We start from the raw sequence: 25,510 nt of genomic DNA, 5'->3' as shown, positions 1-25,510 counted from the left end.
CAATAAGCAGGCTAAAAGCATTGGGAGGTGATACAGGAAGCTGCAAAGTTTTACCAGGAAATAGGAGTGTCAGCCGCCTGGCTGTGTAATGTGGCAGAGGTGTGTGAATTGCAAGGCCGGCTGCACAAAATTACAAACAGTTCACCTATCTTATTTCAACTGTGCTTTTAGCAGTTTGCCTGGATTTCTACCCTAAGTAGTCAAATGGATTCTTTATTATCTTATTCTGCTCTGTGGTATCAATGAACTCGGTTCACATTGGACAGATTCACTTTGACAACTTGAACAAACAGGTAGAGGGCTTCAATGAGTGTCTATTCTTATGCTAGCCAATGGCACCATTTAAGACCACACATGCCTACACCAAGACCACACATGCCTACACCAAGACCCCACATGCCTACACCAAGACCACACATGCCTACACCAAGACCACACATGCCTACACCAAGACCACACATGCCTAAACCAAGACCACACATGCCTATAATAAAGCAAACATCTTGCTACAATTCTGCCTATCAGCAAAGACTAAGGGAAGGTTCTAAGTGAGGTAGAGGCACTGATTAGCTGTGTGCCCCAACAGCCAATCTGTGCCTTTGTCCCACGCAGGAGCGGAAGCTAAAAAGTGGAGGTAGCAGTGGGGCAGTGGATGGTTAGACTCAAGCCGACTTGCTCCAGGATCAATCTGGGCTGCATTTTTTTTGTATAGCAAAAAAGGGGACCAGTAAATTAAAATTCTATTTTTTTTTTAACTTTACAAGTTTTAAAGCATCTTGCAGCTAAAGATAACAATTATCAAGTAGCCCTGATAGGAAAATCCTATATAATTTTTTAGTTAGGGAAAACAAGGGATACACAATGTCACAAAGAGCCTTTACTGTGGTTTTCCTGCATTTAAAAAAAGAAATAAAACAGAAGCCTGAAAATAATGCTAAGTCTTTCACTTTATCATCCACTGTCTCTGGCCAGTGCATTTCATCTTTAAGAAATTCAGATGCTTGGGAAATTAAAATTTCAAAGATCTGCTGGAAAAAAAAAATCAATGCGTTTAGATCAATGCTCATAGAAATTTCATGAACTTTGAACCAATGTGGGCATGATGATGAGAAGTGGTCGGATTCTCGTGTTGCTGATAGTTCCTCACGCAGATGAAATACAGCCTACGGGGCTATGAAGTGCTATGCATTTCACAAAGGCTACGCTTTAATATTTTGTCGGACAAAAAAAAAAAGAATGAAATTAATTTTTAGTCTATTTCAGTAACAAGTGCATAGATAGAGGTTGGGAATAAAGTGCTTTTCAGGTGGTGTGACGCGCCGGGGCGCCGAGTTCTTTAGTGCATCTAATGCTTTGTACATTAACACGGGCCAGAAATGAAATCCGTTCCCTTTGCAGCCGATCGCAGGTGCAAATTAATATTGTAAAATGAAGATCAATACATGGACAGGGCAAAATCAATAGCGGCTAAATTATTGCTGCATTTTCCTCCTCATTCAAGATGAGTTGTGTTTTCCTCTCAAAGTCAATACTTTGCAGCTTTTCTCATTAATTTCTCAATAAATTTGGCAATGAATTTCAATCACAGGACTCGGCAGGCTAAGCCAAGTGCGGAGGGCCGCGTAGGAAACACAAAGGCATGGAGGGGCAGAGGCATCAGTCATCGTGCAGGCAGCCTTGCTTGTTGAAGCAGGACTAATATCCTTGACTTGCTAAGTCTACAACCTACAGCCTATTACAACCTATTTAGTGTAGAAATGTAAAAGAGGATTTGATCCCATTGTGCTTTGTCTGATAGAAAACGCTTAAGAAAATTGTGAGTTGGTTGTATTCCATCTGTGCATTGTATTATAGGCACACCTCAAATTTCCACCTGTTGGTTGATAGTTAATTACAAAAATGTATTTAAAAAGTGACTCAGTGGCTCCTTGCAAATAACAACATGGTAGCTTTAAAAAAGGCAACAGTTTTCTTTCAATTCTTTTTAAGATATATAGGCGGTCCCCGGGTTACAAACAAGATAGGGTCTGTAGGTTTGTTCTTAAGTTGAATTTCTAAGTCGGAACAGGTACATATTTTAAGTGTAGCTTCAGCCCTAATACCCCTGTAATGTTTATTTTGCTATCTTTGCCCCAAGTTCTGAAGATTTCACCTCATTTTCTGTCCCTGTGACAATTGGATTATGACATTTTTGGGTTGATGTGGAAACCAGGATTGTTGATAAAGCTTCAGTTGAGACACCTTTTTCCTATGATAATTCCTACAGGAGTGAATTTTCCTTCCTAGGGGTAGATTTATTCCCATTTCCTGTTGTCTCCATCTGTTTGTAAGTAGGAATTGTTGATGTTTTCAACCAATTCAAGCATAACCTGGGACAATTAGACTATGCAGGAGAAGTCTCCTAAATGAGTAACATTTAAAGCACCTTCTGTTGGGCACATGAAGATTTTCACAACATGCTGAAAAATCTTTGTGATCAATATCAATAAAATAACATTTTTGCTATATATGCCTACAGAATAGACCTATTCTGCTAACCTAAGAGCCAGTAAATGAAATCTAGGGATAGGTAGAATGTATTGCAACCAGAGCCTGACCTTGGTCCCTAAGCAGCTACTAATAAGGTATATAAGTGATTGGTTTCTATGGTCAACAAGGACACTTTCTTTATCACATGTCTTAATCTACAACTGGTCTCAAAGAAAAAATTAGCTCTGGATATATGGTACTTATTAGAGGGTTGTCACTAGGTTACAATCCCTGTTACACAACACAATACCAAGACAGGACTATATAGAGGATAAAGCAATACAGGTATCTTGACACCGTTACATTAACAGCTCAATGTCAAAACTCACCAATAGCCTAATCAATAGCAGACAACCCCTGTCTGAAAAAAAGAAAAAAGCTATAAAGATAAGCAGTGCGTGAGGACACCTCTATTAAACTGACTTAAGACATCATTAACCCATTTACACAAAACAGATAGCAATAGATAGCCAGCTACTTGAGGCAGTACAGTCTGAGTCCCTACAGGCTTTGAGGCTTTGATCATTTTCCTTATTTCTGTACCTCTATGAGTAAGCACAAACTGCACACAAATACACACACACTTCAAATTCGGCCTAGCAGCTTTTTTAAAAGAACACTCAAGTGAAGCTTTAAAGAAAGCAAAACTAAAATCACCAGTTGTCAAAAAATTAATACATATTTGACAGCAAGCAAGACGTATATGTACGATGGGCAGATGAAGATAGGTTGATATAAGCCTTGGTTTAAAAATTCTTAAAGTGTAAGTAAGTACCGTATTTATTGGCGTATAACACACTCTTGCGTATAACACGCACCCTAACTTTAAGAGGGGAGTTTAAGGAAAAAACTTTGCACAGCACCCTGCGTATAACACGCAGGTACAGTTTACCCTCTATTTTCAGGGTAAAAAAAGTGAGTGTTATACGCCAATAAATACAGTAATTGTTTTCAGCCAAGGAAGCGGCCATTTTTACCTCTGTTTAATGTACAACTGCCATGATGCTGCACATGTGATCAGTTATGATGCCAGTCATTGGATGGTTTGACAGTTTGGTTGAGAGAACAACCAATAGGAGTGTTACATTTCCGGCACGTGCCGGAAAATAAACTTTTTTTTAAACTGGTAAATAGATGGGTTTACTTCCGTTCTAATGGCTCAGTACAAGCAAGCATTACAACCAACTACTGGGTTCATCCAAAGAGTTAAAACACAGCCTTAAATCTTAAAAAACAAGTCAACCATGGGGGCTCTTATAATTCTTTTTATCAAGATTATATTTCCAATAATAAGTGAAAGATGGAGGACTCAGGATTAGATCAAAGTGCCTTGTGTATAATTAGGGTAAAAGGTCTCAGGCTGCCCATAGGTGTAAGGAGATCTGACCAAAGTTTAGTAGGAAAATAACAGAAACGTTCCACTAAACAGAATGGTTATATCCATTTGAATGTAGGGTGGGTGATACGGGACACTGGAAACAGGTGCCATCACCACTTACAGGCTCTCAGGGAGGAACAATCGAGACTGGGGCAGGTTTTCTAATGTACTAGATTGATGTACTAAAAGCAGGCGGAGTGAGATGATGAGTGACGTGACATCATCATCACAGCCCAGACCTTTTCAGCAGGATTTGTTGGTATGTGGTCTATATTTACCTTACAGTAAAATGATTTCTGTGAAAGGCTCAAAACTTAAGATTATTTTTGTCTTCCAAGTGATGCATGCACAGCCAAAACACAGACCCTGATAGTAATACATTTAATGAAAAAATATTTTTTCCTAAGCTTCCTTCAAAGTGCCTGCAATAAAAAGCTATCACTACATTGTCTCAAAGCAACCGGGTCCAGCAAAATGACAGCCAGAGAATGACAACGTCAATCAAACTGGTTACTAAGCTACAGTTTTTATCTCAGACACTAATAAAGCACATAGGAGTGTTTTGAAAGTAATGTTGAAGTGGAAGTGATGGGGTGGGGCAGTTATAACACTGAAAGGGACAGTCCCTAAATCATGGAAATGCCCTACGATGCAAACAAAGAAGACAACAGCTCAATTTCTCAGCTAGAGAACAGTGTTTCCTGACAGACAGCTATTGGATTGCACTCAGACAATTATGTTTACACCACAGATACAAGATGCTTGTTGCTCGTTTAATATAGTTCTTGCAAAATCTACCAATCCCAGCCCTGCAGGTACGGAACAGCCAGTAATAAAATGGCCTATCGGTTGCACTCACTTCTGAGGGAAGGCCGTGCCTTTTGGCAAGATGTAATACTAGATCTGAAACAGATGCTTATACCAGAATACACCTTAACTCAAACACAAAAAAAAACAGTAGCGTGTAAGGTAGCCCAAATAAAATATAGGTACACAATATAGAATATGCAAGCTATATTGTGCACTACGGACCTTTTAACGGCTTATGGGATACAGTCCACTTAAAGAATGTTTAGCCCAATATAACACTTTCAAAAATGATAAACTTTGGTGCTTATTTATTTGATTTACCTATATAGCACTAAACAGCTTTGCAGCACTTTGCAAAGCATCGAGACAAGTCATGTCTGTCACTGCCCCAGAAGAAGCTTATCCCCTACTGGGCAGACTTACACGCAAGGGCCTGCATAGGGAAAAAGGTATATAATATACCTGTAAATATCAAGAAGGTGAGAGATAACCAGAGCAATTACATGGAACCAACACAAACATGAGGAGAACATAGAACCGCCATGCAGATAGTGTTCTTGCTGGGTGCCGACCCAAGCACTGCACGGCAAGGGTGCCACCATACTGCTCAGCTCAGCCAGTGTTCTATCCATTACTGCTCACAACACTCTGCCCTGTCCCACTTGACACCATTTAAACATTTCCATCAGTCAAAAAATGCAAGAAGGTTTGATTACTCTGGAGTACTATACACATTCCTATAAAATAAAGGCCATGATCATTTTTTAATACTCATGTGCAGAGTAAATTAGCAATCAAATAACAGCTGTTAACCAATGCTAACACTACACCAGTTCAGAATGTGGACTTCTACTGTGATTGGCTGATCAGGGTTTACAGTTGCTCTTTGCACTTTAAAACAAATCTCTAATCTCAGCTTTTACACATTTCCATGCGAGGCTCTGGCTCCGTTCAGCTCAGTCACTCTTCCACCACCTAGTTATCAGCCGAAAACAGTCAAGAAAATCCTTGATTCAAGCACAGTATAATGCAACAACAATAAGTATTCACTTACAACAATAACAAAGAGATCGGTGTTCAGTTACCAGGTCCCTAACAAGAAGGGATGGCCTTTAGCACTCCAGGTGTTACTAAACTACATCTGCTGGAGCAGTGGCGGTCGGCGCTACACGACTGAGAAACAGCTGTAAGGTTGGAAATAATAAAGTCTTTTCCTCGCTGTCTGCAACAATGTCCAAAACACTGGGTGACAGGTGTCAAGTCGTACTATTTTCACCATCTATTTCTACATACACCCCATAGAAATGTGTAACAATTCAACAATTAGCCGTGACCTTGCAAGCACAGACTGTCTGATTTTCAGTATTAGATGGCAGAAAGGCATTTGGAGATGGCTAAAGCCCTAAAATATTGTCTAAGCTACTATTTGTTAGCATTAAAGTGTTTGTTTGTATTAAAGTTTCTATTGCTTGACGATAATGCTTGCTGTCTTGGGAAAACAATAACCTATTGGCTAAAAACTCCAACCCCCCTCCATTCCACAGCACAGAACGGTATTACATGTTATCCCATTGGCCAGAAGGCGTTTTAGAAATTCTGTGAGGTAGACAGTCCTATAGCTGCAAACAGGCAACACTATAGAGACCGGTCTGTACAATACTCAACACTTATCACACATATACAGTTATCTGTACAGTAAAGCCCACCTCACAAATTTAACTCAACATCAAATGTTCGTTCCAAAAGTTTGCATAAGTCTCTTTTTAGCTCAATGAAGTCCCTGGGTATACAAGCACTTTTTATTGAACTTGATGACTGCTGGCCCTGTCTATGGTATGGCGCTTTTATCTAAAGTACACTATATGGAAAAACGTTTGTGGACACCCAACCATCCTCTATGGCAGGAGTCTCCAAACTTTCTAAACAACGGGTTAGTTTACTGTCTTTCACACTTAGGGGGTGCCGGACTGTGGCCATTGATAGTAGAAGAGGTCCCGATGTCAGTGGGGATAAACAATGCCCAACCTTTGGTGTCAATCGGTGGAATTGTGCTCCATCATTGGTGTCATTGGGAGTAATTGTGCCCTATCATTGGTGCCATTGGACCCCATGTTAGTGTCATTGGGAGGAATTGTGCCTCATCTTTGAAGTTACCGGGAGGAATTCTGTCCCATCGCTGGTGTCATAGGACTTCTGCCCTTTTATTGGTGTAAATGGGGGGTATTATGCCCCATTGTTGGCATCAGTGGATGAAAATAGTGCCTTGTAGTGAAAATAGTGCCTCAAGGACTGAATAAAAGCAAGCAAAGGGCTACATCTGGCCCCAGGCCGCAGTTTGGAGACCACTGCTCTATGGCATTGGTTCTCAGCTCCTGTCCTCAGGACCCACTAACAAGCCAGATAACTGAAACACATCACACTTGATATTATTTGCTGCTCAGTGATTGCAGTGTTTTTAAGGACAGGACAGGAGTTGAGAGCCACTGCTCTATGTAGTTGTTAGGATACCCTATTCCAAAACCATGGTCATTATTGACCTCCTCCACCTTCAAGCCTGTAATAGCCTCCACTCTTCTGGGATGACTTTTGACAATAATTTTTGAGTATCTGTGGGAATTTGTGACCTTTCAGCCAAAAGACCATATGTACTGATGCTGGATGAAGAAGACCTGGCCTCATAATCAGCATTCTAATTCATCCAAAAGGGGAATATAGGACTGAGCCAAGCAAACTATGCGAGACACTTGAGTTTCTTCACACCATATCTTAATGGAGGTGGCTTTGTGTATGGGGACATAGTCTTGTTGGAACAGAAGAACAAGAACAATTTTCTAAAATGTTTTTGTATGCTGTAGCATTAACAGTACTCATACAGTACTCATTAATGGAAACACCTGAACTCAATAACTTGTAGGAGTGTCCACATGAATGGGAATGCTAAATGAAATGGACAAGTCCTACTAATTATATCTTAAAACTATCAGACATGAGGCTCAATTCACAAAGCTTTAAGGGAAGAATAAAGCTCTCTAATGCCCCATACACATGATTGGAATTTCCGATATATAAAGAACCTTGTAGATGTTAACTACTGTTCATCTACTAGATTCCATCAACTTGACATATGATGGGTTACCAAATGTAACAACTCTTTTCCTTTATTTTGTATTTAATAAAGCAGCCGCTACTTTTAAAGCAGAAAATACATCAAACTTTGATAGTGAAAATTAGATATTGATATCCGATCCAAAACAAAAATCTGAACCCATATTGATTGAAACATTGATGACCTCTTTGTCCTTTATATATATATATATTTTTTTTAAAGACAAATGGCTGTCTGCTCACTACTACATTACGTCGGTTTTGGGGCAGAAGAGTCGATACCGTCACCTTGACTTCCTCTGGAAAGTTGTTGATTTATCAGCGGCTCCGAGTTACCACAAGTTGAATATAAATACAACACAACGTTCTATCAGGAAAACTGAGATCCTTGGCCACCGGCAGCACAAATAAAAAAAAAATAATAATAAACGCGTGATAGACAAATGTGTCTTGTTAGCACCAGCCAAAAAGCGCTTGACTTGTACTAATAACAGAAAGGCAATGTTGGTCACTATGGGTCCAAAGACGAAGCACCCTGTCACAGACTAGCTTGGAAAATTAGCAAATAATGTTTCCTTTCCTTGATAAATGGCAGACAGTTCCTGCTCACCAATCATTTTTTAACATTTTGATGCATGTCTACGTTCCCGCTGGAGGAAACTGAAAAGTTTACCGGCCCTCAATTTTCCGATGATGAATGGGCAGCTGTAAATGTGCGATTTCTATATGAGGTATAGTTCATTTTAAGCAATTCTAGTAAATGTGTGTCACTGATTAGGACAAATAGTCTGCTGGTACAATAGCGCCAATGCTATGTCTTATTCCTCAGACCTCTTTTCAGGCATAGAAAAGGGAAGAAACAAGGACAAAAAATAAAAAATAAAACGCGTCCACCGGTTTAAGTTTTTATTGACTGTCTCTGGGTGATAACCCTTACATAAAACACTTTATATCTAATACAGATGTTTTCAATATGTGAGTGGGTAAATACTGAGCCGCCGGGACCGTAAATTGTCCCGATGCACCTTCTGTGATAGTTGGTTCAAAGGCGACCAATAAAGGGCACCGATTCATTTAATATTTCATGCAGGACAAGTAATACACCATTGTCAGCTTGATCAATGTGTTGCCAATAAAGAAACGTCAGTGAGCAGCTGCAGACTGGTCAGCAAAACAACAAAGAGATTGCAGGACACAAATAATGACAGAGATCGAGGAATAATGCTGGAAAGAACAATAATAAAACAGCAATACGGAAGCACCAGGGCAGCAAAGCATCATGGACTCAAAGACTGCAGTAATGATGAATGACAAAAGGTCCCACTAACAATTCACGAATAATTCAGCAATATATATACAAGTGGCAAGTCTTTGTCATTGTGCCCTTTGCAGTGCTGGGGTCCTGGGTTCAGCCCCGACACACATCTACAAAAGACTTTATACAGCAGTTTGGCTCTGTGTTTCTCTGGATCTATTCACTGTACTCAGAACTTGCTCCAAAAAAGTTTGGCAAAGTGTCACTAAACCCACATCATAAAAAACTTTCAATAAATGCTGTATTATATGCTGTTCATACTCACTCACTATGAGAACTTTATTCTGCAAAAACCTGGTTGATCCTACTGCTCACTATCTCCCCCTTCTGTCCAAGTCCCCAATTCAACTAGGGATTTTGCAGATGAGTTTTTGGCAGCTCCGCACATGATCAGTTTTCAGTGAGTTTCTATGCTGAGTATTTCTTCCTTATCACATCTGAGCAGCCCAAGTGACTATTAGAGTCACACATGTGGGCGTATACACAGTGGTAAATGACAGCCCACTCCCTCCATCCTCCTCCATGCCCACTAACCAGCTAAACACAATTGGAGCGGGTTATTGGATGTAGATTGATGGGGGCTTCTCCTCCAGTGTCTGTTCAGGTGCAATTCAAGTCCGAGTGTTTGCCTGAATTCACACCTGAATTGGACCCAAACATGCACCGGATCCTTTTTTTTAATCTGGACCGCCTCAGACATTCCTCGTAGTATGTCACTACGTTCGTGTTTGTGGCACCACGACAATTGTGTAACGTTAGTATGCAAGACAAGATCCTGGCACACAACGTTTTGACAAAAATCAGACACTCGGTTGGACAACGATCATACCGTGTGTGCGAGGCTTTGAGCCCCATACACACTATTAGATTTTCTGCAGATTATTGTCTTCAGATTTACCAAAACCATATAATATGAGGTCAAACACGATCAGTCCATCCGATGAGAATGGTCCGACGGGCCATTTTCATCGGTTCACCGCTGAAGCAGACTGATGGTCTGATGTGCGTACACACCATCGTTTCGAAAACCGATCGGGTCAGAACGCGGTGACGTAAAACACACGACGTGCTGAAAAAAACGAAGTTCAATGCTTCCAAGCATGCATCGACTTGATTCTGAGCATTGGCGGGGTTTTGAACCAATGCTTCTGCGTACTAACCATCGGTTTTGACCTATCGGTCAGCCGTCCATCGGTTCGATTTTAAAGCAAGTTCTCTTTTTTTGGACCGAAGGACAACAGACCGATGGGCCTTACACACGGTCGGTTTGGACAGATGAAACTGAACTTCAGTCCATTTTCATCGGTTTGGACCGACCGTGTGTACGCGGCCTAAGAGTTTCAATTTGTATGCAATCAGGCAGGCCCTTGCACTACATGGTTTTGGTAAATCTGAAGACACAAATCTGCAGAAAGAGCGTGTGTGGGCTTTAGAGAGGACAATATTTTGCATGGAGTTTGCATGGGTACTCAAGCTTTCTTCTACACTCCTATGGCATGCCCCTAGTGTGTATGTAGAAATTGGCTATGCATATGTGTTATTACATTCTGCAGGCCAAGTCCGAAGCCCAGGCAATTGGGCAAGGTTTAGGAAAAGTCTGGCGACCCACCTCCTAAAAAAAAAAAAATTGCTAAGAAAATTCTATGGAAGAAGGCCTTCAAGCGTTTGAGCCATGGTGCCCAGAGAGCTGGCTGATAGGCCTGCTGAGAGTCGAATATGATTAAACAGATATATACAGTACATACGGTACTTAGTATAATATGAATTTGATTTTCTATCCATGTATTGCAGCTGAAAAGCTAAACCCAAGTCTCAAAGGATTCGCCTAAATCATATGGGGGGTAAGTGGCACCGAACCTGGTCTGAAGGGGTTAAATAGAACCACCCCGGGGTACCGAGTGAATCTCAGCAACAATTCCTTGCAGACAGGCAGTACAATGTGTGCAGCGGGAACAAATGAAGTAGCTGTGAATTATGATGGAATAAAAATAGTATGATTTGTGGGAGGTAATTAGCAGTCATTTGCCCAGCGAATACAAGTTATTTGTTTAAAGAGCGCTGACCTATGAGACAGCCAGTTTGTCTTGGCTGTGATAGGAAGGGCTATTGACTCCAAGCTTGTGGAACGGTGTCATTGATAGAATCGCATTTGAATGCACACAAAAGATCGTTAAATTGGTCACTTCTCATGTTTCTCAAGTGGAATGAGAGCTAAACTGTGTCATGTGTTACAGGCCAGAAATCAAATGCATATGTTGCAAGAGCTGCCAGTGCTCAGCCCAATTATAGCTGGCTTGTAGACCCCGTGAACAAAAAAGAAAAAAACACTGGGTATATACTGTATATATTTTTTTAATAAGGCAAAGAACAGCAAGTGAAGCACAGTAAGGCCTTGCAACCAATCAAAATTGAGTATTTTGTTTACAGCAACTAAAACTGGTTTGATGATATTTGTTACTACATTGCTTTTTTATGCTGTTTTTTCTTTTTTTTCCTTTAGATCTACAGCGACTGCACTTGCAGTGCACTTGTAGTGCAAAGTGGTTTTGCTTTTCGTAAATAACCCACAATATCTGTTCTTTAAAAATCTTTAAATCTGTATAAAAGAGATGTGTAAACTTGCCTATTTTAAATCTGCTCCAGGCTGGTCAGTGAGCGGCTGCTGCAGGGGAGAGGCGGGGTTCGCTGACAACGGCTAGGGGAGCGTATGTGCGAAGCTCCCGGAATTTAGGGCCGTTGTCAAGCATTTCCTTACATAGAGCTGCAGGATCACGTAATTGGACCGAAGCGGATTAAAAATAGGTATGTACGCATATCTTTTTTTAGGCAGGATGGGAGAAGGGGAGAGGGAAAGTTTTTAGGAATACAGTGGAACCTCGGATTGCGAGTAACGCGGTTAATGAGTGATTTTGCAATGCAATCCTAACTCGGTTTGCGAGTGTTGTCTTGCAAAGCGAGCAGGATTCAGGTCAAAGCGGTGTGCAGTACCGCGTTTGGCCTGAGGTGGGGGGTGCTAGAGCCGAACCGCGCCGATCACAGCTGATCTGCGCCATTCGGAAATGCACAGAAAGACCTGAGGACCGCTCGAAACCTCGAAAAGGCTCGGGAACGGGGTCTTTCCAACTTTTTCCGAGGTCAGCCGAACTGTCCCCGGGCCTTTCCAGCCGTTTCCGAGGCTCTCCGGTGCCCACCCCGCCTCTGGCCGCATGCGGTATTGAATGCCATTGAAGTCAATGCGAAACAAATAATTGTTGTTTCCATTGACTTCAATGGGGAAACTCGCTTTGATATGCGAGTACTTTGGATTACGAGCTTCTCCTGGAATGGGTTATACTCGTAATTCAAGGATCCACTGTAGTTATAATTAGGCTTTATTTCCACTTTAAGGCTGGGTTTCCCTGCATTCAATTCACATAGCAGGAGATTGTGACTGGCTCTCTATGGAGCCGGTTCACACATCTCTGCAGCGGCTTCGGTGCAAATTACACAGGAGCCCTGTGTGTCTTTTGCCCATTGAGTTTGACACCCCTGCTCTAGATTATGGGTCTCCAAACTTTCTAGGTAAATGGCCAATTTACTGTCCTTCAGGCTTTAGGGTGGACAGACGGTGGCAAGTGGGAGTAGAAAATACCCCGTCATCAGTGCCCCATCATTTGTTTTGATGGAAGGAATAGTGCCCCATTGTTGATATATCAATAAGAAGAAAAGTGCCTCATTGGTGGTGTCAGTAGGTGGAACAGTGCTCATTCTTTGGTGTCAGTGAAATAGTTCCCCAAGGGCCAGATAAAGGCAAGCAGAGGGCCATATCTGGCCCCTGGGCCGCAGTTTGGAGACCACTGCTCTAGATGGAATCATCTACAAAGATCTCATTATTTACAAATGTACAATTGTGTCAACAAGAAAAAAAAATCTTTTAGGTTTAAGGAAAGAATCATTTGTATTAAATGCTGTAAGATCAATGAATCAACTGCAAGCCTGGAAATCACTGCTGTAGGACGATGGTTAGACCAAGTCTAATTTTTAGAGCAGGTGATAATCGGATTGGGGATCCCAACAATAGATCAGACAATTACAGATTTAGGCGTGTTAATCTGGCTTGCTGCTCCTAGGAAGCTGTCCTTTGAGGACTCTATTATTATCACAGAAAAGAGACTACAGATATAATTGGATTAGGAGGGAAGATCGACCACTGGGGCTGACAGCTGCCTGGAGAATTCTACCCTTTCAAGTGGGGTTATATAATGACAGATGTGGTGAGGAGAAACTCGGGTCATCCTCAGCATCATATATAATGGCAGATGTGGTGAGGAGAAACTCGGGTCATCCTCGGCATCATATATAATGGCAGATGTGGTGAGGAGAAACTCGGGTCATCCTTGGCATCATATATAATGGCAGATGTGGTGAGGAGAAACTCGGGTCATCCCTGGCATCATATATAATGGCAGATGTGGTGAGGAGAAACTCGGGTCATCCTCGGCATCATATATAATGGCAGATGTGGTGAGGAGAAACTCGGGTCATCCTCTGCATCATATATAATGGCAGATGTAGTGAGGAGAAACTTGGGTCATCCTCTGCATCATATATAATGGCAGATGTGGTGAGGAGAAACTCGGGTCATCCTCGGCATCATATATAATGGCAGATGTTGTGAGGAGAAACTCGGGTCATCCTCGGCATCATATATAATGGCAGATGTAGTGAGGAGAAACTTGGGTCATCCTCGGCATCATATATAATGGCAGATGTGGTGAGGAGAAACTCGGGTCATCCTCGGCATCATATATAATGGCAAATGTGGTGAGGAGAAACTCGGGTCATCCTCGGCATCATATATAATGGCAGATGTGGTGAGGAGAAACTCGGGTCACCCTCGGCATCATATATAATGGCAAATGTGGTGAGGAGAAACTCGGGTCACCCTCGGCATCATATATAATGACAGATGTGGTGAGGAGAAACTCGGGTCACCCTCGGCATCATAGCCTGCCTCTGAAATCACTATCCTTCATATTACTTATAGTAGGAGGCAGCAACTCTAGCTAGGCCTCATATTGCCCATAGCAACCAGACTCCAGCTGCCATCTTCCAGTGCAGTATAGTGGAAAAAAGCTGATAACTGGTCTCTATAGGCAACACGGCTACTTTAATTGTTATCAGTTCCAGATGAGAGCTGGCACAGTAGGCCTAATAAAAACTTCAAGAGTCCGTTCCAGCACAAGCCAGCAAAAACAGTAAGGCCTCGTACACACGACCAAATTTCTCTGCAAAAACCAGCAAGAAACTTGCTGGGAGATATTTTTTTGCCGAGGAAAACGGTCGTGTGTACATTTTCGTCGAGGAAACTGTTGAGAAACTCGACGAGCCAAAAAGAGAGCATGTTCTCTATTTACTTGACGGGAATGGAGAAAATTGGCTTGTCGAGTTTCTCGACAGCCTAACAAGGAACTCGATGAGGAAAACGATGTGTTTCGCCCGTCGAGTTCCTCAGTCGTGTGTACGAGGCCTTAGAAATGCTGTTATTTTTTGGCTGCGTTGTTTTACATTATCAGCAACAGGGCCGGTGCTACCACTAAGCAAACTAGGCAGCCGGCTAGGGCCCAATGCTGCTTAGGGGCGCCCGGACACTGGTTTCCCTCTATGTCTGCAAGCTCTGCAGGCTGCAGCATGTAACTAACTCAGTCCCAGGCAGCTGCTCCGTCCCACCAGTGAAACCAGCGCTAGAGGAAGCCGATGCTTTCTGTACAGCGCTTTAAATTATTATTTGAAACTGAAATGTAATAGGTTGCCATGGGTTACACTAATATTTGTTTTGCTAAAGAGCATCTAAATACAATAATGATATAATATTATTATAAAATCATTATTATTATTTTTATTATTTATAATAATAATAATAATAATAATAATAATAATAATTAAAAAATGGTGCGCATTTGTAAATTTTATTACACGGATTTACAGTAAGACAATTCTCCTCCTCCAAGAATAAAATACACCCCATTCTGTTAAGTACTGTAAAAAAAAAAATGACAGATTGATAAAATGCAACTTAGTGCCAGTATATTGCTGGCTGTGCACTGTGTAAAAAGAAGGCAATATACCATTAACTGGCAATTACATACACAATGATTGTTAATTCTTTCCTTAAGTGCAAGCTGCTTGAAAACTGTTATCTCTCTCTCTAATTTTTGACCTTCTTACAACAGGGTGAGGTGCGCTGGGAATACAAAAGACCGGTGGAAAATAGCTGGACATGTCATTTGTGACTCACTCTTTTAATTCACCGTGCTAATCAACTGAACTGCCACATTCTCCCAAGGTAATTGTATCTTTATAATTGTTGAAAAGGAGCAGGCAATGCAGAGCGGATAGCCTGGGATTGTCCTCCCTTTAGCATAATGAGAAAACTGCACCGTCAGTATTGGTTACTGTAAGCAGCTCTAAAAAATAAAAAAAAAGAGGACCTTATTTCAGCCTCTATTTACCCAGCACTTCAGATTTAAGTATGTTATAAAGCGCCTGGTTATCACACTGCTCTCTTGTTTCATTATCTAGAGGCCTTGTTGCCCTATGCTGCAACTCATACCGAGAAGGTTAAATGTTACTGAAGCCTGGAACACAATATACTCTGATAGGAACCAGATGCCCACAAAACAACATCCCTCCCCTTTACACATCGTTCTGAAATTTACAGGTCACAGCCCTTACATGAACACATATTACTACATGCAAATGCCACTTCCTTTCACTTTAAAACCATTGAATAATCAGTCCAATTGAATGTGCCATATGATGCTTCCATATCAAGGTGGAAGAGTGAAGACATTTTTTTTTTTAAGATCAAGAACGCAATAGTGTACAGTAAAAAACAAGCAAACATCTTCATTGGCTTTCATTAGTATAACCACTAAAAGGCTGAATATTTTTGTTGGCAACAGAACATCAGTACCCTTTCCATGATGATCATAAAGGACCAGTAAACCTAAAGGACAACTTGTAAGAAAAGAAATGGCTGCACATCCAGGAATTCCAATTGCCTTTTATTGTTCAAAGTGAAAACACCAAAGACACCAACACGTAGAAGCATTTCACACACACATCTTGTGTTTTTTTAATGCAATTGCTACCAATGTGGCGGTACGTCACGAATGATGCAAATAGAAGAATGGGTGGGACTTTAAATCACGATTAAAGCACAAGATGTGTGTGTGAAACGCGTCTACGTGACCTTGTGTTGGTGTCTTTGGTGTTATCACATTGAACAATAAGGCCTCGTACACACGATAGGTTAACCAGAGGACAACGGTCTGAAGGACCGTTGTCTTAGGTTAACCGATGAAGCTGACTGATGGTCCGTCGCGCGTACACACCATAGGTTAAATAACCGATCGTGTCAGAACCCGGTGACGTAAAACACAACGACGTGCTGAAAAAAAGTTCAATGCTTCCAAGCAATGCGTCGACTTGATTCTGAGCAAGCGTGGATTTTTTCCGAGCCCCATTGGGGGGCTTTGGTGAAATATCAAGAGTCTAAATTGACCTCTGATGTCTCACTGTAGAGAAAAAGAAAGGGACTGAGGACAGAGATTCCCCAGTCCCTTGCTCTGCAGCAAAGCAGAAGGGGCAATCTGCGCAGCACTGGGCGATTAGGGTGTGCCCAGGCACACCTGGCACACCCTGTGTACACGCCTATGGTGATTGCAGTATTCTAGTCTGCATCTCCCCAAGGTAATACTTAAAAGTTAGTGGGTCCTGAGGACTAGGGTTGAGAACCACTGCTCTAAACCAGTGGTCTCCAAACTGCGGCCTGGGGGCCAGATGCGGCCCTTTGCTTGCCTGAACCCGGTCCTTGGAGCACTTTTCTTCCCACTAATACAAGACACAATTCTGCCAATTGGGGCACCATTTCCCCCACTAACATTAACAACGGGGCACTTTTCCTCCCAATGATACCAACCATAGGGCACTATTCCTCCCTCTGATACCAAATGGGGCGATGTTTGCTCTCACTGATGCCAGAAAAATTTCCTCTCCTGTTGGTCACAGTCCTGCCCCCCCTAAAGTCTGAAGGACAATAAACTGGCCCTTTGTTTAGAAAGTTTGGAGACCCCTGCTCTAAACTAACTTGTATTTCAGATTTACTGGTCCTTTGAGAATAGATAGATATATTTGTCAAAAATTGCACTGATCTAATAAAAGTTGAATGCAAACTTACCGGTGTAAACAAATCGGCCAGGAGCTCCTTTACAGAACTGTTTTGATTTGTACGAAAGTGTCACTTCGACCACTCCAGGAATGTGTCTTGGTGGGGTTTGAACTCTGATGGCGTGTGGGGTTATCAGCTGGAAATATTACACAACGAAAATAAAATTAAAACCTAAATCGTTAACAGTAACCTAGGTCATTCTTTTCCATACAAGGCAGCATACAGTTTATATACCAATATATATCTAATATAATGGGCACCACCAGCACAAATACATCAGCATAATGCTGTCAAAACTTTAGTAAAGGTTTCTTGGGGGAAAATGTCTTTAAGTGATCCCTGAATTTGGTTCTCAGGAAAGGCCACAGGGCTTAATTTATATGAAAATTGTCTCCATATGGCCGCAAAATGCCTGCTGTAGTTACTTTTTTTTTTTACGAAAAAGCACTAATTGGTCAAATTGTGCTTAAAGGCCTATTGCAACATTCCACTAGGGGGCCCAGACGTTCCTTGGCTGTGTTTTCCAACTGTCCAACCCTACAGCCACTTGCAAATTCACAGATTAAAAAAAAAAGGAGTTTGAAATAAATCCTCCTGATACAGCTTGTCAATTGAGTATCGACAGCTTGTTGGGAATCAGTAAGAACACGCTACATACAGTTCAAAAGCCAGCTGATTCTCAATGCTTACCTCGCTCCATACCAACATGGTTCCAAATACCACTTGTAACCCATCAAAGAAGTTATCTCCTATAATGATGACCGTGGCTCCTCCCGTGGTCCAACCTTCGCTGGGACTGATCGCTTTTATGCATGGTGTAGCTACTTGTGCAAAGAGGGAACCGAGAAAAAAAGAAAGAACAAAGAGGAATTTTAGTTTTTAGACTATTTCCTCCCCTCTTCTATTTCCTACACTAAATCTCAATGCCAAATGACAAATCATAGGTGAAAAAAAAAAAAAACTTGAAAAAGAAAACGCATGATTTTTTTTTATATGTTTTTTTGGGTTTCCGCTGAACTCTGTCTACATAAAATAAATAAAACAGCGCTCATACATCAGCATGGAAATGTATTTAAAGAAAACTGTTACATGTTTTATAAAGCAAAGGCCAAGTAGATTGCTAGCGAAACAAGAAAAATGGCTTAGTACGGCAAATTACGTGTCAAAGCAAATATGGCTATTACAAATGATTAAGCGCTGCGTGCATGTGGCATGGCGATTTATCTGCCTTACTGTACGGATCTAAGCACAGTCAATCACGGCCTTGTTGAGTGAAAATGGAAGAGCAAATGTTCGGATTCTTGATTCTTTATAAGCGGCTAATTGGGTTGGCGATTCTCTAAAAAAAAAAAAACCCTTGTCCCCGTCCTTTTTTTTTCCCTCCCATCAGCGATCTTTGCCTTTGGTTCAAATCTTAATTTTCCTCTGCCACTCTATAATTACTAGTTTTCAGTTTTCATGCATAGAGGGTAAAAAAAAAAAATCAAAAGCGCTATATTAATACTTCTGTCAAAGGTACACATTTTACATCTAATATTGTTTGTCGACATGAATCCCTGGGCCATTTACTTGACCTCTTTTTGTCTCTGGAGTGTTCACATTTGCATGAGTTATTACAATGGTGGAGGAGCAGGCAGGCAGCAGTAGCGGCGAAGCTCCAGTCACTCCAGGCTCACAGCAGCCAGTAAAACTGTGACTCTTCTCAGGCTGAAGGCTGCTCAGTCTCTGTGAGACTTGCTTTGTTCTCCACTTTGATCAGCCTTTCTTTTACACGGTGTTGACAGACCTTTTTTACCAGCTTTGATGGTCTTTTGTATGCTGACTTTCATGCAAAGGAGCAGATCCTAAGATATACACTTTCGCCTATTACCAGTGAGTTCTGCTGCTCTATATCTCACCTGCAGGGGTTGGTTTTGACAGTACTGTATTATTGATTGTCCTCAAGACAATCTAAATGCTCTTTTTGTTGTCGTTCCTATAGTTGTGTCTTTTGGTGGGCGCCAAGCTTGCCGACATCCATTTTTTTTAGCCCGGGGACGAATGCTGTGTGTGTACGCTTGAAATAGGCTAAGTTGTTAGCACTATGGCTATAGGTAAAGCTAATATGGTGAAAATGCTTCACGCCTCATTTAAATTCCACTTATTTTAACTGGAAAAACTCTTTCAAGCTTGTTAATCAGGAACTGCAAAGAGTACAGATATGCTGAAACCCACATCAACCAATCATACTTCACTTTTCGTCTGCTCAGAACCATCAAAGCAACAAAAAAATGATTTCCAATTGGTTGTTTTTGAGTTACCACACTTTGCAGATTGTCCCCTCTGTCTAAACTCAACTGCCTGGAAACGACTAGTGAGAACCACTGAGTCCCCCTGAGCGCCACACGAAAATACCTTGAAAGAGAACCAAAGAGCAAGACTCGTAGGCCTCGTACACACGACCAAGTTTCTCGGCAAAAACCAGCAAGAAACTTGCTGGGAGATATTTGTTTGCCGAGGAAACCGGTCGTGTGTACATTTTTGTTGAGGAAACTGCCGAGAAACTCGACGAGCCAAAAAGAGAGCATGTTCTCTATTTCCTTGACGGGAATGGAGAAACTTGGCTTGTCGAGTTTCTCGACGGCTTCACAAGAAACTCGACGAGCAAAACGATCTGTTTCGTCCGTCGAGTTTCTCGGTCGTGTGTACGAGGCCTTAGCGGTGGATCACTTGGCTCGCGCGTTGATGAAGCCCCTGTATCCATGTACTGATAAGATAACATAGAGGAGAGTTCAGGGGCAGCTAAAAAAATGCCCAACTGCTCCTAAACGTCCGTTTACCAGCAGCAGTGTACGTGAAGCCCAAGGCTCCATGTATACGGGACGTTTTTACAACCTCTCCTGAATGATTTAGCCGCGTTTAGCATCCGAAACGTTGGCATCTGAACTCATTATTTTTACCTTAAAAGAAGGCCTATAAACGCAACTGCCTAAAAACGACAGTAAACGAACCTGTGTACATGTACACATAAGATAACATTGAACGAGTTCAGGGGCATACCCCACTTTTAGGTACACAATGGGGTTTATTTACTAAAGCTGGAAAGCGCAAAATCAGGTTCACTTCTGCATAGAAACCAATGAGGTTCTAACCCCAGCTTGTTCAATTAAGCCTTGGTAATAAAACCTGGAAGCTCATTGGTTTCAATGCAGAAGTGAGCCTGATTTTGCCATTTCCAGCCTTAGTAAATAAACCCCATTGTGTACTTAAAAGTGGGGTATGCCTGTACTCAAGTATATGAGGGTTGATTTACTAAAGGCAGTTGCTCCAGAGCTTAGTAAATGAGCAGAAGTTCTGCTGACTTCCATCATCCAATCATGTGCAAGCACGTGATTGGGTGCTCTTTGCAAAGTGAACCTTTAGGCTTCATTTCCATGGACGTTTTTACAGCCACTTTTTTTAGCCTTTTTTTACAGCTTAAAAACGCCTGTCCATGTTTTTTTTTTTTTTTTTTTGAGCTGGAGCGTTTTTTTTGCGTTTTTGAGCGTTTTTGAGCATTTTTTAATGTCTGGCGTTTTTTACAGCTCTAACGCTGGAGCTTCAGAACGCACTGGTCCTGTTTTTTTTTTTTGCAGCTTAAAAACGGCTCAGCCATCTACAGCTCAAAAACGTCATGGTGGGCATGAGGCCATAGACTAACATGGAGAGCCGTTTTTAAGCTGCAAAAAACACTCAGAAAAGTGGCTGTAAAAACGTCCATGGAAATGAAGCCTTACCGTATTTACTAAGCTCTGGAGCAATTGCACTTGCAGATGGTCTGTTAGCTTCTAGTAAATCAACCCCTTAGAATCAATGCTTGGCCTAAGCTGCAAAGAGAAATGACTGGTTGCTATAGGTTACTGACCACTGTTATAATATATTATCCTCAAGGTTATCCCTAGTGTGATTCAATCATACATGTACAGAGAGAGCTCTGGCAGGAAGGTGCTCCTTCTGTAGCTGTGGCTAATCACCATTAGCCATTATTGTTTAGACCCCCCCCCCCTTTTCCCTACAAGCCCCCTTCCTTTGTTTGCTTTGACGCTGGACCAATGGAGGTTCTATTTGCTCATTCCACGTGCATACCCCTGCTGCAGCAGAGGAGCAGAGCACACACTGAGAACCTGCCCTTAACTAGCGCTTGTTGACTTCATGCTAATAAGTTCATACAAATTTTCATTTCTGAGGCTTCCAAATGACATTTGCTTTTCTTAATTGCATGGAGAGCATTTGAAAAGGATCAGCTCTCTAAAGACTGACAAGTCTCCTCACTGGGAATGACCTTCATCAGCACTGCCAATTATGGCAAATAATTCTCAAAAAAAAAAAAATTACAGTAAACAAATTTACTTTGGAAGTGAAAAAAGGGGGTGAAAAAAAAAAAAAAAAGCCCTCTCTTCGGATCTATGGCAAGCACAAGGAGCTTCTGCTATCTAGCAGCTGGGTCCCAGTGAAAACACATATCTTCAAGGAATGTCTAGAGCTTGTGACTGGGAAACACAGAAGCCGCCTGAGCGTGGACCTAATGCCAGCCTCCTTCTGCCCGTATTTGCATACATTTCAATGCACATATAGAGAAGGAACATGTGTTCAATGGGGACCATAGCAAAATGAATTACACAGACTGAGTGAGGGGATTTAATGATCTACGGGCACAATAAACAGATGATAAAGAGTGGGCAGTAAGCAGCAGCAAAAGGCAAACATTTCCCCTTCGCCTGTGTTTTAGGCGTTGGGAAAAGAAAAAAAATATGCAACCCACACACATGGATAACTACAGCGCTGGCTGATCACAGACCCTTTCAGGGAATGCCACCAAGAGATCATTAAAATTCTGGAGCACCTAACCATTACCGGTGTGTTTTTGCTAATTAAGAAGGGAGTAGCTTTGATATCCTGTAGGTGTCGCCTGCTCGTTTGATGCTCATTAATTACCTTCAACGTGTAGATCTGTAATATTTTATTCGCATTGTTGTATATGCTTCCATAGTAGTGAAAAGAATGTGTGACTTAAATAATGAGCAGTAAGCTGCATTAACCCATAGCAACCAATTAGAAGATAATGCTGTGGGGATGATTACTGGCAAAGAAAAACTGTTTCAAACTGTTTCAAACTTTCAATAATTGGTCAGGCCAGGGGCGGACTGACCATTCAGGCTCTCGGGCACTGCCCGAGGGCCCCATGCCACTAGAGGGACCCATCAGAGTTGCCAGCCTCAGTAAAACCAGGGACAGTATGTAAAAATCTGTGTTTTTTTTTAAAATCCCAAGATTATAACTGCCCCGCCTCTCAAGTACCTTTTTAAGTGTGCGTATGTGTACTGTGTGTGTATATTGTGTGTCTGTGTGTCTATACTGTGTATGTATACTGTATGTGTGTCTGTGTGTGTATACTGTGTATGTATACTGTATGTGTGTGTGTGTGTATACTGTGTGGCCCCATAATCTATTGCCTGAGGGCCCATATTCTCCTATTGCCCGGGGGCCCCATAATCTCCTATTGCCCAGGCTATACAGTAATGTCACATTACAAATATTTTCCCGCACAGCAAAAAATTAAACTATCGTCTTTGAAAGCATCAATAAAGTTTCCAGCATTTGAAGGATGCACAAGGTGTTTTATTAGGGTGAGTTTGCCTACACTTGTGGTCTACTTGGGTCGTGCAAGACCCTGAAATGTTTATAATGAAGCCAGGCCTTTGTGTGCCCTCTGTGGCCACTCAGGACCCACTTCCTCTCGGGAATCGGTTCACCCCTAATTTAAGGTGGTCATCTTTGGAAATTTCTGACTCGGTAAGCTCCCCTCTCATTGGGGATAACTTGGCGTTATTGATGCACGCCCCTTATTACAACAATGATATATTTTGTTGAGATGTGGTTATCTTGACACTTACAAGTTTTATTCTTGTATAGTGTTGTAAAATCCATGATTAATTCGTATATCCCCTGATGAAGCTACCAGGCGAAACATGTCAGGATAATATACAAATTTTGAAACAACTGTTTTAGCTAAGTATCTGCCTATGTGACCGTCTTTTACTTGAACTGCTGTTATTAGTGAATTAACTGTTTTTGCTACGTTTTGAACTTTATTCTCATTAAAATGTAATAACTTTTTTCTAAATATATGGTTCTCATTATCATTTGCAAGCACCGTAAAAATCCCTTCTTCCTTTCCATCTGATTCGTTGGAAATGAAGGGTTGCTTCCCTAAATGACTACTTGTGCGCTGGCCCCATCCCAGATAGCAAGGATAACTTGCCACACGTTTGTGGCAGTGTTGAATTGTAAGTCTGTTAACTTGCTGCACATTTTCACAGGCAAGTTTTAGACTTGACTTGAAGCACAAGTTCTAGTTGAAAATGTTCCAATTTGTAGCAAATGTGTGTGGCAAGTCTCTAGCAAGAGCAAAGTTGCAGTGGTGAGTCTACAGCAAGAGCTCTGCAAGTCTACAGCATGACAAGTCAGTGACAGTGAACCCCTGTGGTGGGAGGACTATTGCATAACAGAACTGAACAGAACTTGCAGCAGACTTACAGAATGTTTGCAAAGAAAGTTGATGTGGAGTCATGCAATGCAATTGTGCAACAAACTTGTGAAGCCGGGCAAGTCTGGCAATAGCTTAGCAAGTCATTTTCATACTTACAGCACAATTGCTTGCTATCTGGGATCGTACACACGATAGGTTAACCAGAGGACAACGGTCTGATGGACCGTTTTCATCGGACCAAACCGATCATGTGTGGGCCCCATAGGTTATTTATCCATAGGTTAAAAAAAAGCAATCTTGTTTTAAATTTAACCGATGGATACCTAACCGATAGAAAAAAAATTGTTAGTAGGCACAACCATCGGTTAAAAATCCACGCATGCTCAGAATCAAGTCGACGCATGCTTGGAAGCATTGAACTTATTTTTTTTTAGCACGTCGTTGTGTTTTACGTCACCGCGTTCTGACACGATCGTTTTTTTAACCGATGGTGTGTAGGCGCGACGGACCATCAGTCAGCTTCATCGGTTAACCGATGACAACGGTCCATCAGACCGTTCTCATCGGATGGACTGATTGTGTGTACGAGGCTTTATTTTGCCTATAAAAATAATAAATATGTTATACTTACCTGCTCTATTGCAATGCAGCCTTGATCCTCCTCTTCTCGTGTCCCTCTTATGTGCTACTGGCCCCTCCCTCCTGTTTAGTGCCCCCACAGCAAGCAACTTGCATATGGGGCCACTCGAGCTGAGTCACAGCTCCCTGTCACAGCTCCCTGTGTCCATTCAGACATGGAGCCCCACCCCCTCTCTCCCCTGATTGGCTAGCTGACTATTGACAGCAGTGGGAGCCAATGGTGCCGTTGCTGTATCTCAGCCAATCAGAAAGGAGAGTTTTGGATGGCTGAGACACTTGTGACACCGCTGGACAGAGAGGGACCTCAGGTATGTATTAGGGGGTCTGCTGCACACAGAAGGCTTTTTATCTTAATGCATAGAATGTATTAAGATAAAAAAAAAACTTCTGCCTTACATCTCCATTCAGATCTGGTGGCTTATTCTAGTTTTGAGGCGATGGTTGTTTTAGCCTTATAGTCAATGTAAAAAATTATCTTATATATGGCTGCCCAGTGTTGCCATCTGGTTGCTGTTGGTTACTGCCCATCAACTCCCCGTGCCCTTTTGATTTTAAACAAAACCAGCTGGGATATTCGTACCCTCTGCTGCATGACAAATCCTAGAATGCATTATAAATAGATTTTATTTAATAGATTTTTTTTTTTATTATTATTTCATTCAGATCAAGTATTTTATTAGTAAACATCTTCACGATAGCAGGTCTTGATTAATCATCTCGTGGGTCTCAAGAGTAATATCACAGAATTTGTCACCTTTTTCTGAATTCACAATATTGAGACACTCAAACAGGCCTAATCTTGCCTCATGAAGACTCCTTTGTTCTGCCTGCTAAAATGTCTTGTAATTGTGCTTAGGATGTCCAGATGGCTGGCAGATACTCCAGCTGATAGGATTATACCTTTTACCTCTCCTAGGGCCATCTGTTCTCTTTAACTCACTAAAACCCTGCAGCCTGGATTCAGTTGTCGTTATTGCATAAAACTAACTGCATTACAAGTACTTGGCATGCAAA

General features: G+C 41.7%; 1 protein-coding gene across 27 annotated transcripts in view; it reads right to left on the bottom strand.

Moving 5' to 3' along the window:
• Positions 1-25,510, bottom strand: part of EBF3 (EBF transcription factor 3) — a 201,306-nt gene that overhangs the window by 40,034 nt on the left and 135,762 nt on the right. For 15 of the 27 annotated variants that reach the window (XM_040361375.1, XM_040361377.1, XM_040361373.1 and 12 more), the window contains exons 9-10: positions 18,040-18,173; positions 17,359-17,485 (exon numbers count right to left, since the gene is read on the bottom strand). In XM_040361375.1, the coding sequence (XP_040217309.1) occupies positions 17,359-17,485; positions 18,040-18,173 (261 nt within the window). The remainder of the gene's footprint in view (positions 1-17,358; positions 17,486-18,039; positions 18,174-25,510) is intronic. The other 12 variants (XM_040361376.1, XM_040361381.1, XM_040361374.1 and 9 more) reach the window with 1 other exon arrangement.

This window comes from Rana temporaria, chromosome 8 (genome assembly GCF_905171775.1).
Source record: "Rana temporaria chromosome 8, aRanTem1.1, whole genome shotgun sequence".
Classification (NCBI taxonomy): domain Eukaryota; kingdom Metazoa; phylum Chordata; class Amphibia; order Anura; family Ranidae; genus Rana; species Rana temporaria.
Note: the sequence above shows the minus strand (reverse complement) of the source record. Positions and strands in the feature narration are given on the sequence as shown.